The sequence below is a fragment of the Lepidochelys kempii genome, chromosome 1 (genome assembly GCF_965140285.1).
Source record: "Lepidochelys kempii isolate rLepKem1 chromosome 1, rLepKem1.hap1, whole genome shotgun sequence".
Lineage (NCBI taxonomy): Eukaryota > Metazoa > Chordata > Testudines > Cheloniidae > Lepidochelys > Lepidochelys kempii.
The window spans coordinates 244,467,618-244,483,880 of NC_136380.1; the positions used below are offsets into that span (position 1 = coordinate 244,467,618).

The 16,263-nt window shown below is 43.6% G+C and overlaps 1 protein-coding gene across 5 annotated transcripts in view; it reads right to left on the reverse strand.

Moving 5' to 3' along the window:
• The window catches only part of TMTC1 (transmembrane O-mannosyltransferase targeting cadherins 1), a 181,346-nt gene extending 165,971 nt beyond the window's left edge, over positions 1-15,375 (reverse strand). For 3 of the 5 annotated variants that reach the window (XM_073321264.2, XM_073321263.2, XM_073321262.2), the window contains exons 1-4: positions 14,524-14,664; positions 2,776-2,953; positions 779-852; positions 160-336 (exon numbers count right to left, since the gene is read on the reverse strand). In XM_073321264.2, the coding sequence (XP_073177365.2) occupies positions 160-336; positions 779-852; positions 2,776-2,953; positions 14,524-14,579 (485 nt within the window). In that variant the 5' untranslated portion in view covers positions 14,580-14,664. Of the gene's footprint in view, positions 1-159; positions 337-778; positions 853-2,775; positions 2,954-14,523; positions 15,015-15,311 lie in introns of those variants that run through there. The other 2 variants (XM_073321270.2, XM_073321261.2) reach the window with 2 other exon arrangements.
• Positions 15,376-16,263: the final 888 nt, after the last annotated feature.

Consider the following 16,263-nt stretch of genomic DNA (forward strand, 5'->3'; position numbering starts at 1 on the left):
ATATAGGATGAAATCCTAGCTCTGCTGGAGTCAACAGGAGTTTCCCATTAACTTCAATGGGGACAGAATGTCATCTATCATACTGTATATAATCATATATTTATATATATTATGCACATAAAAGGTGTCAAGGTTTGAAGAATATATTAAGTTACTTACAGTCTAAGTCTATTGTAGGACAGGAAAAGCAAGTCATAAACCAAGCACACACCAAACACAGTGACTCCAGTTTCTTTCACCAGCATTGCACAGGTCCCAAGAAATAAACTAAGCAGCAAGAAGAATGGAGAGGCAGTGGGAGGGAAATGTTCCCCAACATAAAAATGATCCACACTCCTGCAAAACAGATTTGATATAGATATTTTAATTTGTTATTTTCATATTTATTAATTAGTTCATTAAACATTTTCCAAGTGCATTTCCATAATTTTTAAAACACTAAAATATTCTCAATAACCATGAACCCAATGCTGCGAACACATACTTGCGTCAGCACTCCCATTAATTTCAGTTAAATTATTGAGAGTAAGGGTTTGCAGCAACTGGCTACATATATTTATTAATATCACTGCAAGTTGGGTGCATGACTGAAAGAAGGGTCCAAAAGCACTTTTACATACAGAGTGAGTGACTTAAAAAACAGCATGGGTTGACAGGACTTGCTTTGTCAATTTTAAATAAAATACAATAGTTAGGATTTTATATGGATTCCTCCCCCCACAAAAAAAAGCCTCACGTCTCACAACATCTCATAACATTTAATATTAAAGATCCATACCTATTATAGGAGAGAAAAGCCAACAGAAACAGTAGACAGGCTAAGACATCTGCTCTGCCTACAATACCTGTTACCTAAGAGGAGAAAAAAAAAAAGACAGGAAAATTGTACTTTAAAAAAAACCTTTAGAGACTGTTTCAATGAGCCATACCAATTGCCTTTGCTTTATGGGTTTTTTCCCCCTCCTTTCTTTCTGTCTCTCTCTTCTTTCCTACATCCTGGCACCCTAATCAGTAGGAATTTTGGTATTTTTTTTTATTATATAGAGTAAATAAGCTATTTTGTGTAACAACAACAATATACAGACAGACTAAAACGAAGTTAAATTCTTTTAAAAAGCATTTATAGAAACGATTCAGATAATAAGAACATAATTGTGGTTGGGATTATTATGAAATAATTAAAATGCGGATCAAAAAGAGAAATGTATGCCTGATTCACTAAACTGTGACGTTTAATCATATTCTTTAATACTGTGAGAACTGATTTTAGATCAAAATCCTCCCCAAAGACTAAAATACTCACTCCTACATAATAAGAAAGCTTATTACTCAAATGTTAGTTAATAATCAGTTCAGACAGACAATAAATTGCAACTAACTTGGTACGTATGAGAGTTTTTCAAACTCTAATTGGCAAGTTTCTTTATAATTATTCAAATTACAAAATATTTCAGCATTCCACTCCATAAAGATTCAGAAACTGCACATAAAGGAAATTAAAAGGTCCTTTGAAGCTTTTGCTGTTTTAAGGTCACTTAATTATGTAATCTTCAATGCTTTGGCATTTGGTTTAAACTCCCCAAATTCTGATCTAGACAAGAGTAAATTCAAAGCTGGCCTCATCTAAAACCTCGCTTATATTATAAAGCAGCATTATCTAAAGGAGCCTGGCTGATTAGCTCACAGAGACAACACAAGAGGTAACTGTAAAGCTCATGGCTCTTTTGTTATTAAGGCACTCTTTCCTCAAAAGTTCTCAGCACTGGCAGTCATTTCACTCTCGCTAGTTTACAATAGTTCATAATAACAAAATACGATCCTCACAATATCTTAACTAGACATACACTTGTCTACCTGGAAACAGAAGAAACTGCATCCCCATTTGAAAGAAAAGACCCAACCATTTTATCTACATGGAAATTAAAATAGCGGTCATTTTAAAACAAGTTATCTGTATATTTTGATATCTTGCATTTTTCTGTGATTAGTAGAAAAGCAACATAAGCTTATATACTGCAACTTTGCCATGAAGTTTACTCAAAGAAGCTGTTTTCCTAAGATTAAAAAAAAAAAATCCATAGTTTCTAATTAACAGTTGTGTGAGAAAATTCATGGGTCAATATAGACCTACGACCTGTATCAGCATTTTCCTATTATCTTGTTCAGAACACACACCAAGTTTTCTGGTTTTGAGAGATGGTGGGGATCCATATTTTCTCACAACTGCAACATTGTGTATTTATTTTTAGCATTGCTGGTTAGGATGGTTAATTGGAATTGCAGCTAATATTACGTGGAAAGACAGCAAGTATGAAGTTTATTCTTAATGTATGTTATTGATTATTTTGAATGCAACAGGTTTGGGGTTTTGTTTGTTTTGGGGGGAAAAAAGGGGTTGGGGTTTTTGGGGGGTTTGTTTGTGTTTTTTTGTTTTTTTACTGTTTACTCTACAAAGCAAGTACCACACTGCGTCACAGTAAACAGTATGACAGGTTTCAGAGGAACAGCCGTGTTAGTCTGTATTCGCAAAAAGAAAAGGAGTACTTGTGGCACCTTAGAGACTAACCAATTTATTTGAGCATGAGCTTTCGTGAGCAGTGAGCTGTAGCTCACGAAAGCTCATGCTCAAATAAATTGGTTAGTCTCTAAGGTGCCACAAGTACTCCTTTTCTTTTTTAGTAAACAGTATGTTTTGTATTAAAGGTTTGGTTTTTTTAGAAAGTTATAAACATGTATTTCTTTTAGGTACTATCTCAGTTTTACATATATACTTACAGCCTCACTGTGAATAGGATGCACAGCAAAGAAGAGAGCCGTGACAAAAGCCAGTCGACTGTCCTTGAATACAGCTTTGTCACAAGTATACATCAGGACAAGAGTCACTAGACAGTGTAAAGTTACATTTACTGCATGGAAATAGAATGGGTTCATACCAGCCAACAATATGTTTAGCCTGTAAGAAAACAAAACAGAACCATAATAAATATAATTAGGCCATAGAATCCTTGCAATGGCACAACATCATTCACACACATTAAAACCAGACGAAATACGTAATTTAGAGTACAGGCTGTTAAATTAATTAGGATAAAATTGCTCAGAACATCTGGTTAATCTCGATAAAAAGAAACCACTCCCTGCTGCAGCCTCCTCCCCCCACTGCCTTTTAAAACGTGTGGTTGAATTTGGCTAGTTTCGCTGCAAATGATGTAAGAGGCTAACAACACAGACTTGAGCTAAGCATCTCATAGATAGGTGCTTTACATACTTACCCCAGGATAAATCATGCACTTCAACATGAAAGCTGTAACATTTGTGCCCTTTCAACACTGGCACTTTCCACAGAAATCTAAGCTATGTGGTAGTTTTATTATATGGATCCATTAAGATTGATTTTTTTGAAAAACTGATTGATATCTTCACATGTGACCAATTAAAGCCATGATTCAGCAGTTTCCTGTTTCACTTTAGATCATGTGAGTAATATCACTGAAGTCAAACAGGAATACCAGTGTTTAACTTTAAGCCTGAGTTTATGAGCTTTGCTGAATCAGGGTCTACACCAGGAATCCAGATGCAACAGGAACCCCTCTACCATCAGAAATTGTTTTTGCAGAATGTTCAGTGACAGGACACATTAGTTGCTATGCCATCAGGTTCTCTCCTGATGAGAGAACAGCACTACTCATTATTTGTGGCTGCCACAAAAGGAAAGAGTGACTAACTGCTAAGAATTTATTTTCACAAGATATTCATAAACTTGTCTCCTCACTGCACTTACCGCCAACTTATTTAACAGTTGTTAACAGGGTTGTTTTACATACAGTTGAAAATAGAATCAAAATGATTAATTCTAATTAAATTTGTCCATTTGGTTATGTCTTCTAGATCAGTGTTTCAACGACTGGTTCATGGACCGGCGCCTGTCCCTGAGATCTCCCTGACACAGTTTAGGAAGACAGCAAGCCAGTCCCTGGTATCCAAAAGGTTAAGAAACACTGACCTAGACATCACATACAAACAAGAAAGAGTTGGAATTAAAAAAACAACAAAAGAAATGACACCCAATAAAATCAGTTCAAATATTTTGCATGTAGACTAAACCACACATTAAGGGGCAACAATCCCTATATTTGCTTTTACTAAGGGTCAGACTGCAGTTCCCCATGGTTTACATGGCTTGAGAGCAATGCACTTGACTTGTTATTACTATGTAAACACCTTGGTTTTTCTAAATCGGCTGAGAATTGGCATGTTTGTAAAGCCCAGACAACATATGTTTTTTATAAATACTTTCTATATGCACAGCTTACAACTGACAGAACTTGATCTACCCTAGGCTGCATTTTGACCAGTCAATCTAACTTTAAGAGGGAAGGAGTCTTACTTGTGTATTCCATTTTTGTTCCCTCGGGAACACTTTGGAGGTAATCACTGAGCTAAAGGAGTTTGGGAAAAATACAACTTTGGCATAACCTAACCCTGGACTTTGAAGTAATGCTTTATGCAGCTATATTTTGACAGGACTTCAATTCACATGAATGATCTAGAACTCTTGAATAAAGCCTTCCCCCCCCCCCCCTGTGAGATATGTCAGCCCTGAGCTTCGCCTGTGGTACAAGCTGCCCTCTCACCCCCAGTCCCACCATCACAAAATGAGAAAAAAAAGTAAACAATACATTCAAACCAAATTTCAGTCTAAAATATACAGCAGCAGCATGCTCCCGCAGGGCTAAATGGTACTCGTCATGCACAGAGCAGAGCAAGGGGGCAGTCCTGCCCTGCCCCAAGAGAGCATTCTATTGTAGAGTGGCAGTCTTCTTGAAATCCCCAAGCCTGCTTTGCGTGCCTTCATGGGGAGGTATTTGTCTCCCACCGCCATCTGTCATTCCCACTCAATGAGACAGTGCTGGTGATGGGAGCCATGTGCCCCCAAGGGAGTAGGTAATGTAGTCTTTGCATTCTCTTCAGTGAAGGTACACCAGCACCTGACCGTTAGGCAGAGCACACACTGGGGAGGGAATGCTCCTTGTATCCATTCCACTGAATGCCCAGCAAAGGGCCAAGCATTCACTGGCCTACAATAGGAGAGATTTACCTCATGTTGTTTCCTTAGAGTAGCTGCTACGTATGAAAAAGCAGTAACCTAATAGTTTTCAGAGTAGCAGCCGTGTTAGTCTGTATTCACAAAAAGAAAAGGAGTACTTGTGGCACCTTAGAGACTAACCAATTTATTTGAGCATGAGCTTTCGTGAGCTACAGCTCACTTCATCGGATGCATTCAATGAAGTGAGCTGTAGCTCACGAAAGCTCATGCTCAAATAAATTGGTTAGTCTCTAAGGTGCCACAAGTCCTCCTTTTCTTTTAACCTAATAGTCTGGCTTTTCCTTTTTAAAAAACAAAACACTACAAGGATAGGCCTTCCATTAAACTGTAAAATCTGAGTAGGAGTATGGGTGGGTGTGTGTGTGCGCGCACGTGCATGTATTATCTATAATTTGCCATCTTTGGTGGTCCATGAACATTGAATGTGAAAATGTGCAGGTACTGTTTCATTCCTGCTAAGGTTATTATTTGTCATAACAAATTAGGCCAAATGGTGAAGGAAACATTCTTTTGTCCTGAAACAATCTCACAAGAAAGCTTTTGAAATGCTGATAGTGGTTGTGATTGTTATACACACTATGTGTGCACAAATATAGCACTTCAATCTGCTAAAAATCCATCCATGGTCTTCCAAGCCATGCAAGCTTCACAAGGCTACACAGTAGGGTCACCTACTGGCCACGGGTAAGGGCAACCTCCTACGTAAAGCCAAAAAACTCCACAGCAGAGTGCTGCAGAGTAGGAATGGGGAAATTGACAAAAGTGCCTCCCCTCACAACCCACCAGACCCTAGCCTCTGTCCAGTCCTCTCTTCACTTTTGGCATTAGGCATTACTATACTATTAAGTATCCACTGTGCATAGCTCAACAAGTGGGAGAGAAAAGTGAGGGAGGGTTAAAACAAAAGACAGATCCTTGGAGTCCTCTGAAATTAACTTCCAGTTGAAATTAGGGGCTCTCCACCCCCAGCTTAATGGAAAGAAGCACCTGGAAACCCCCAATCAACAGTAGCATACAGGTGTCTGAGGGTTTCTCTCTGACTTAGCCAATTGTAGACTGGCCTTCAACTGAGAAACCTTTGATTTCATGTCATACTTCCATAGATTTTTTTTAAGCTAGGAAAGAACATTAGGGTCTAAGAGTCTGACCATCCTGCACATCACAAGCCAGAGAACCTGACTCAGCAGAATTCCTACATCAAGACTATAACTTCTATGGTTGAGCTAAAGCATATATTTTAGAAAGATAGCTCCCCAACCCTGGCTTCTCCTTGGCTGAGCTCTGTAAGGGGACTCCAATAAGGAAGCGGTGTCTTCGGGCCAACCAGATCCTCTCCATTTTTCCTCATCAGCCAAGGAACGTGTCCCCTAATGGCATTCCAATGATGATAAGCTGCATGGAGTAAGTGACCCTCACCCCCAGGGAAGGGAACAGGCATTATACAACCACCACCAAAGGAAAATAGCCCTTTTCAGATTAGGCTATTTAGCTGTATAGAACCTATAGGTAAATTTAAGAGGATAAAAAACAAGGGTCCCCCAGGCTGCTGCCACATGCAGAAGGGAGCACATCTGGAGAGAGGATACACAGAAAGAGTACCACAACCATGGTATCATCCCTCCCACCCTGCAGAAGACCCTGTATAGGATCTCTGTGATCACCTGTCCCTGGGGCTCTGGAGTAGAGCAGCTCATCTGGCAAAGCTCTGACTAATTCTTCTCCCCTCTTGAAGAAATACATAGGAGAACTCACTGGAAGTTACTGACAATATACGGCTTGATCCTTCACCACTGAAGTCAATGGGTGCTTTGCCAGTCTACTAAATGGAAGCAGAATCACAGCTAAAGACTGCAATAGTTTACATGGCTACCCATTCTGCAATTCGAAGGAGGTTCAAAGGTGACTGTCAGGTGGGGGATTATGCCATCCAGGTACTGGTGAACAGCAGTTCAAGAACAAAGGGCCTCCAGGAGATTGGGGGTGGGGGGTCAATCCACAAGTATGAGGAGGTGTAACTGCTAGAATCTTCTATGGGGGAAATGGCCACCCACCCCATCCCTAATGGGAGAACTCACTGGAAAATTCATGAGTAGGAACTCTCCAGTGTGGGTATTCCCTCACCAAGGAGACCTGAGCTCCAAGATAATTCCATGCTGAAGCAGAGACTCTGGCCTCAACTCATCCCTTTGTGTCTAAGTATTGCATCATATATAGTTCATAGCATCACACACTGCTCAGAAACCATGGCCAAACCCATGTACAGAAGGAAAAGAAAAAAGCATTTAATTTTGAAATTCCTTGATTTGTTAGTGTAATAAGATCTGTTCAAGAACATCATTAGAGACGGTGTATCCCTTTGGTTTGGGGACAGTTTCAAAAGGATCCCTTATCATGTAAGTGAGCCTTGTAAGTTACAGCTCACCATGTTACTGTATGGTGTAGGATGGACCTTTGTCCTTATGGCCCTGTCGAGCTGAATAGGTAAGAGCACAGTCTAGCCCTCAGGAAAAGGTATTCTTTCCCATGCAGAATGATGAAGGCACATGAATCCTACTGTTCATCTCCTTCCTTCATGGGGAAAAACAGAAAAATCTGCATAGCCCTCTACTTGCTCATAACTTTTGACCTCAGTGTTCAGCCTTGATCGCCATGAAACATTCCAAAGTTAAATAGAATTCAGCAGATTAGCTTTTTTTGACACAGAACTAATAGGACTACTCATGCCATGAGAGTGACTTAAAAATGGAATTTGTTTGAGAAAACTCAAAGTTAGTTTTGTCATATATAAGCACTAACACCACTTGGCACTTACATAGTGCTTTTTAATCCATTTAGACACACAAGTACCCACTCCACTTTTTCTTTTTTATAAAACTCTCATGATTTAAAGATATTGTAAACCATAATTGGAGAGTGTGTGTTTTTCTGGACCTTGTTATTTTCCCTGGACAGCTTGTGTTTAGTTTAATCTGTTTTATTATTTTCAACAGACTGACAAAAATACAACACTGTATGAAGTAGAAATGCATAGCAGAATGATGATCATTTGTTACAGCAAATAATTCCTAATGAAAATTCTCAGTTATAGGATCCCAAAGTTCATTACAAATCTTGGAGAGACGGAGATTTAGATGCAGGCTTTTATATATTTCTACAAATTAATGTAATGGGAGGCCAACTGAGCAATTAAGCTTTTTCTGGTTTTCCATTTTCTTTACATTTTCACATAAATCATGAAATTATATCTGAAAATGCCAACGAGGCATGCTACTGCAAGATTTCACTATACTATAAAGTGGAACCTGTTGAGTGAACTCTATGAATGCATCTACCATATACTAAAAAAAAGTGTGCACCTGTATGCCAACTGTGGTCCAGCTGCACCAATGCTAACAACTGTTAAAAAGTGTTAACTAGACAGGGTTCAAATATTTTCCTCCAGCATGCCATGAAAACCCACAGTAACCAAAAAATGCCCAAGCCCTACTAGCATATACACTGTGGCCAGCACTGATGCAGTTGCACTATTGTTGGAAGACAGATATCCTTTTTCTAGTGTAGAACACTCTGTACTAGTAATTCCTTAGTGCTATTCTACTTTGAGTGTAGTGGAGTGTAAGCCCCAAAGGGCTTCTTCACCACCACATTTTCAGCCTTTCATAACTGGAGGCCGCCACTGATCCTCTTCGAATGTAACACCTACCATATACCAGACAGGTACTGAAATTTGTACTCCAATGGAAACAACACTTTCCCCTTCACCTCTGCTCTGTTTTAGGGAAGAACAACAGAAGTTTCTACTAAGCTATGGAGGTATGGTTCATCAGGAGTGACAAATATGAATGTGCAAATATTTCTGGGTCTTCACAGACAAAAACAACAGAAACTTTGGACGGTTTTTGACATTCACCAAACTAATGCAACCAACATTCACATGGTTTCAAGTTTTGACTTCACATAGTGGCCTAGCAATTAAAAAAACTGACCCATTGTGGCAATGTACAAATTGACAATACAGTAGAACACTTTATAGAAGTGTTGAACTATGAAGAAGGCGGCAACACCACACATCATCAGAAGCTACCTCTAAAATTTTTCTTAAATAAGATCAAAACCACAACAAATGGCTGTGGACATTTATGTATAGCAAAGTAGATGCTTTCCAGCCCCATCAGGCTACTTGTCTACTCACTTGAAAGAAGATCAGGATCAAAACATGTTCAAAGGACACAATCACAGTGATCAGTCATCAGCAACAGCACTAGTGAAGATTACACTGGAGTTATTCTGCACGATCAGTGGTAGACTTCAAACCAGATTAATGTTAGAATTTTTAATTGAATTTGAAATAACTTATTACATAATCTTTCAGCTCTGACGTCCAGTCTCAGCTTGGTGGTGAGAGTGTATCAAGTGAGAGCCAGACAAACTAAAAGGGGGGAAAAGAAGCCTTGGCATAACAGTCCAAAACACAGGAGGCCGAATGCAAAGAAATGCCATTAGACAATCACGCCACCAATCATAATTCATTTTAATGTACTCAGAAAGCATTGACAGGGCTCCTCCAGCTGGGAGGAAAGATTGGTCCAAAGCTGAGCCTCCTAAGGAAAGGAAGGAAGAAGGAAATAAATGAAGACAGCACCAAATATCTGCTACTAAATATTAAACACTCCACTCTGGTTCACTTTCCTCTCATAACACAAGAGCTAGGGGTCACCAACTTAGTTCCCTTTAAGCTGTGTGGTCATGCAGCAGCCTGAACCCACCCAGACGGGACCTGCTGTGGCCGGGGAAGGGGCGACCCTCCCACATCCCCAACTCAGCCCCGGACCTGCCACAGCCAGGGGAGGGGCGCCTATCCCACGGCCCCAACCCCAGAGCTGCCACTGCGGGGAAAGGCACCTCTCCCCGCCAGTCCAGGTGCTGCTGTGAGGAGAGAGATCTGGGGGGAATCCTCTTTCCCCACCGTAGCCCCAGAGCACCCTCCTGCACCTCAAACCCCTCATCCACAGCCCTGCCCCAGAGCCTGTACCCCCAGCCAGAGCCCTCACCCCCCACACACACACTCCGAACCCCTTAGCCCCACCCCCACCACATGAATTTTGTTATGTGCACTGATATGAAGGTAATGTGTCACACATCACCTACATATTGGTGCACATAACAAAATTCATTCCGCACATGGGTGAGAAAAATTAGAGGGAACACTGGTCACCAAATTAGATTAAAAGGCAGCAGGTTTAAAACAAACAAAGGGAAGTATTTCTTCACACAATGCACAGTCAATCTGTGGAACTCTTTAACAAAGGATTTTATGAAGGCCAAGATTATAACAAAGTTCAAAAAAGAACTAGATAAATAATGGAGGATAGGTCCATCAATGGCTATTAGCCAGGATGGGCAGGGATGGTGTCCCTAGCCTCTGTTTGCCAGAAGCTGGGAATGAGTGACAGGGGATGGATCACTTGATGATTACCTGTTCTGTTCATTCCCTCTGGGATCCTGGCATCGACCATGATCGGAAGACAGGATACTGGGCTAGATGGACCTTTGGGCTGACTCAGAATGGACGTTCTTAAATATATATGTATTTGGTGAACAACAGTTTAAAATGTGCATCCGTTTCAGGTCTTGTATAATAAGTTTCAGTACAGAAACTGATTTTTATGGTCAAATTAAAAACATCCGAAATAGACACAGACACAAAAAAATGCACCCAGAGTGTGAATATTTTACTTTTAGCTCAAGGTTCTAATAATCTAGGCCATTCAACTTTCCTCTCATTGTTCATATTGAGAGCACACACAGAATAAATTATATCCATATGTATTTATTAATCTGTAACTTAACTGTATTCTGAAATTAAAGATTTTTATTTTAAAATCTTTTATTTTAGTCTTTCTGAACTTGTTTGACATTTTTAACTGCTTGGTTTTGTGTTAAGGACTCTCCTTTTAAAATTCTTCTAATGGATGCGGGGGGGGGGGTTTCAAGCAAAATAATTTTCAGAACATGGTAGTCGCTGTCATAGACTTCGTTCCAGTGTCAATTCAAAGTCTATAGGGCATCCTGAATTGTTCCTCTTGATTTCATAGCTACAAAAAGGCATGGCTATTAAAGGATGAAAAAGAAAGAGAATAAAATGTCCTTGGTATATTATGATAAGAGTTGCAGATATAATCCCAAAAAATTTCTTTTGAACCTTGCTATAACATAATCCAAAATCCATAGGGTCTCTGAATTGTGTGCACAGAACAAATAGAACAAATTCCATGGTTGGAAATATAACTTTATTCCAGAGGAGAATAACGAATGGTGCCTCACACAGGGTCTGGCTACTGTTAAAACCCCTTGATCTTCACTTAGACAACATAGTGTGGCTGAATAGATAGCTCAGCCATTACATTCCAACTTCAATCTAATCTGCAAATACACACAATGCACCATTTTCTTAAGCATCCTAAGTGCTCTCATCTCTGGAAAGTGTATTGGGATGCTGTTTTCGTTTCCATTTTGCTAAAAAGGTCCATTTCTATCAAGCATTTTATTGCCAGTAGGGCAAATCCACCCCTTGCTCCAGAGGAAAAGTGTGCCTCTACGCAGTGGAACCAGTGATGTTCTGCAGAGCAAGGGGGAGACTGGATGTTTATGCAGGGAGCATGCATTCCACACTTGGAGTGGAGTACCACTTAGTGAGAGTCCCGTATGCACAGTTTTCAGGAAGTGGGGCCAGATGACCCACTTCTGCTCAGATCCCGTCAACCTCCTCTTCCCCTACTGCTGGCAATGGTGGGGGGGAGGGGGACCACAAAGGTCCCACAGAGGCTACTTAGGCCTTTGAGTTGAATTAGTCTTCACTCTGCAGTCAGAGTATCAAAGAAGTAAAATGATTCCTTCCCAATCCAACAACCAGCCCAGGTACCGATCAAATTAAAACTGTATAGTAAACACTTTGAAATGAATATACTTCAGTATCAAATCCTGCAAACAAAACTAGTCCAACTAACTGCCAAAAGAACTACCTGCATAGCTAAATCAAGCATGATTTCATCCTAAATATGTTTTAAATTAAACAGTATAAGCAAATGCTGGTTCAGATTCAAAGAAAAAAATGCATACTGAAACATTTCATTTCAGGTACTTTGTTAAAGTTCAAAAGCACTTCACTAATTATCTCATATAATTTAGGCCCTATGCTGCCATCAGATCCTTGTATGCTGATCCTGCCACCAAAGAAGTCAATGGGGATCCATGTAGAAATGGTTTTGCCTATGCAAAGCCAGTGCGCCTCTTCAAGGCAGGGTTCTTATCTTCAGACCTGCCTGTAAAACACCAAGAACACTCCCAGCTTTTTATAAATAAAAATAAGAAATTTTTGTATTCATTAATGGGTCTCAGTTTATATTAAGGTTCCATTTTCAGCCAATTCATGCAGATTTTTTATAAATGATTATTTGATCCTGTAATTATTTGTTAGAGTCCAACAGGTCAACAAATTGATTATAACCATGTATAATACCTTCCACTTATGTGCTTATAGCCATCGATAGCACATACTGCTTATGTCTGAACATGCTTATAAATTATTTATAAACAAAACCTTAAAGTGTGACCCATAAGTCTTCTAATAGCAATACAGAAAGTTTATGACCCTCAATTTTAAAATGCATTTTGTTTACTACAATATATCAAATATTTTATATTATCAAGGGTTTCATCAAAACACAGTAAAAAAAGGAGTAAGATAACCAGAAGGACATGAATTACATGCACTATACTAACTCCATCTGCTATCCTTTTTAAAAAGTGGGGCAGCTTTCCCTTCCAGATTAGCGGGGCACAACTGTCAGTTACTTTCCAGCTGCTGCCCAACTTGTCTTCTTTCTTTTGTACCAGAAAACGTTCCCTGCCTATTCTGCATGTCATGCATAAGGGCCATCTAATGCAGAATAGCTGTCTGAGTCTAAAGTCAGTGACTGAGGTGAGAGCTGCAGCTGTCAGACAGTAAGAAATGTAGTAGTATATTTAAGGCAGACCCTAGGAGTATGGTTCTTTTAAAAAGTGTTGCTAATATATTTCTCTCAGAAGTGTAGCTGAAAGTGATCAGTAGACAAAGGTTAAGTCCCTGTTCTTTCTGCAGAAAAGGAGATTTCAAAAAGGCACTAGAGTTGGCTTGGTTTCTTTAAAGGGAGGGTTGAACAGGAATTAGAACATTTAAATGACAGGTTTCAGAGTAGCAGCCGTGTTAGTCCATATTCGCAAAAAGGAAAGGAGTACTTGTGCGCACCTTAGAGACTAACGAATTTGTGCCACAAGTACTCCTTTTCTTTTAACATTTAAATGACCATTTCAGAGACAAAGCACTTCCTAAACGTTTTTCTTCTATCCTTCTTGAATGATCACAAAGCCAACCAACAAGGAATAACCGGTGGGGGGTTGCAGATGCTGTGGACCCAGCAAGCCACATAGCTTTTGCAGGAACTTTAGGGTTTCTTGGCAGGTGCACCAGACAGCTGTTCCCCTAGAGCTGCCTGCCTTTCGGAGAGAACGAGTCCCCTCCCCACAGACAGATTCTGATGCCAACCCAGCGTTTCCCCCTCTCAGCGCTCCCCAGTCGGACTGGAGAAGCCAGAGCCCCGGGCACAACCTGAGGCAGCGGCCCCGGTGCTGACGCGAAGGCAGCCCGCTAGGCTCCTCTCTCCCCACCCCACCGGGGTCTGCACTGCTCGCGAGTTCCCTTCAGAAACGCTGACTCACGAAGCTCGCCTCCCAGCCCCAAACATGCCCGGGCCAGGGCGGGCAGCTCTGGTGCCCCAGAACCCCGCCTCGCCCTCTGCCCCACGGGGCACGGCGGGCTTCGACCGTCCCGCGCCCTCGGGCCAGCCAGCGCCGTGGGGAGCACTGCACCCAGGAGGGGCACGCACAGTCCTCGGCTCGCTCCCTGGGGTGCAAGCCCCGAAAAGCCCTTCGCTTCCTCCTCCACCACCCAGTGCGGACCCACAGGCGCCCCCGCGCTGGCCCACCCGCCAAGTAACCTCCCCTTCCCCCTATATACCCCCTTTCCCCCCCCCCCACACACACACGGGGAAACCCGCCAGTTGGGTGCAGCCACCAGCCCTCCCTCCACTCGGGGCGCCCTGGCGGCTGCACCCCGCGAGTCGCCGGGGAATGCGCGGCTAACCCGCCTGCTCCCATCCCGCTGGCGCCGCCAGGGCTAAGGCCGCCGCACTCCGCGTTCTCACAGCCCCCAGGGTTAACCCCGGGCGCGCCTCTGCCCACCCCCTAGCCCGGGGCTGGCCACGGCTCCACAGGGCTCCCTCGCGCGCCCCGGGAGCCAGCAGGAGGCGCCAGGCTGCAGCTGGGCACGGGCGCGCCGGGAGGGCGCAGTGGCCGCCCGGCCGGGCCGGGGCACTTACTTGAAGGTGAGGACGCAGAGGGGGCGGTAGGACTTGTGGCTGGTGTTCTCGGCCATGCCCTTGCCCCAGAAGTCGTTGGCGAAGACGCCCGCCCAGGGGGCCGCCGCCCGCACGTCCGGGTTGTTGACGATCGCCCACACGTCGTCGTGCACGAACTCGCCCCGCAGAGAGCTGCCGTAGCACAGGGCGCACAGCCCGGCCAGCAGCAGCGCCGCGGCCAGGGAGCTGCCGGGCCGGGCTGGAGCGGCGGCGGCGGCGGCAGCCCCGGCTGCGGGGACAGGAGGAGAAGAAGGCGGGGACGGCGGCTGCAGCGGCGCTCGGTCCCGGCTCCTGCCGCTGGCGGCGGCTGTCACCATCCTGCTGGGCGGGCTCCTCGCGGGCGCGGGGCATCCTCCTCCTGCCGGGCGCGGGCGGACAGCGCCGCTAGCATGGTGCCGCCGGGGCAGGCAGGAGCCCGAGCCGCTGCTGGCTGCTCGCGCTCTGCCGCGGCTCCGCCTGCCCCGCTGCAAATAAACAGCCGCCGCCTCCTCCCTCCCCCCGTCCCAGCACGCATGCTCCTTGCTGCGCTCCCCCCAGCCCGCCACCTGGGTTCTCCGGGGAGCGGCTGCCGGGGGGGGGGCCCGGCCTCAGCTGCCCGCTGGATGCCCCCCTCTCCGGGGCGGGGGGAAAGCAGCGGCAGCCTGCCAAGGAAAAGCAGCAGCCGCCTCAGCCCGCCTGCCCTGCGTGGGGAGGGAGACAACGTTTGAGCTCCCCAAACAGTGCTCTGTACAGCACCTTCCTATCCTTACCTCCATTTTATTGATGGAGAAACGGAGACACGGCCCGGGGCAGGCACCATGGTCACGCAGCAAATCAGCGGAACTGGGACTAGAACCTGCCTCAGATACGTCCCGGTCCCATCCCCTAACCTTCAGATATGCTGCCCCCTTCTTGATCTTTTTACCACTTTACCCAGCTCTATAAGGACCTTCTCCCGTGCCCCTCCCTGGGCAGAGCACAGCACTGTCCGGATATCAGCTTCCGCAGCTGACCTGTTCCTGTCTCCCTTAAACCAAACAGGCTGGAAGATACATGAGAGGGTGGAGGTATCAAAAGGCAAGGCATGCTTCAGTTATCTAACCTTTTCAGCACCTGGGACAAGAACAGAGCCCAGGAGATTGAAACCTGTAAGGTAACATGTCAAATGTGAGATCCCACCATTCTCCCTCCCTATTGGCTATCATAAAATATTAGGTTCTTCTGTATAATTACACAAGCCAGCTCAGCAACACAGTAACTGGTACAATGAGATAGGGCCAATGAGTTTTGTGTTTCAACATCCATCATTTTTAAAGGCCCACTTACATTGGGGCATACTTGAATTCACACTTTTCAATATCAGGAGCCTCTTCCTCCTCTGCTGCTGAGGTCCTTTCTTTCTGTCATGACTATGCCATGTTGTATCCCAGCCTGGGATAAGCCTCATTTTCTGTGAATTGGATTTCTTCTAATTTCTCCTGACTAAAGAATAACAACATACAAAAGCTCCTCCTAGACAGGTATTTGCATTGTGACATCATCTGCCTTTTAAGGAATTCCACCATAGTTTCTTGTGGGCAGATGGATGATCTTCTGTTGTGATGGCTTCTAGCATATGGAACTTGCTTTCTCTGGACATCTGCTTCAGCCCATCCCTCTGAACATAAGAATGGTCATACTGGGTCAGACCAGTGGTCCATCGAGCCCAGTATCCTGTCTTCT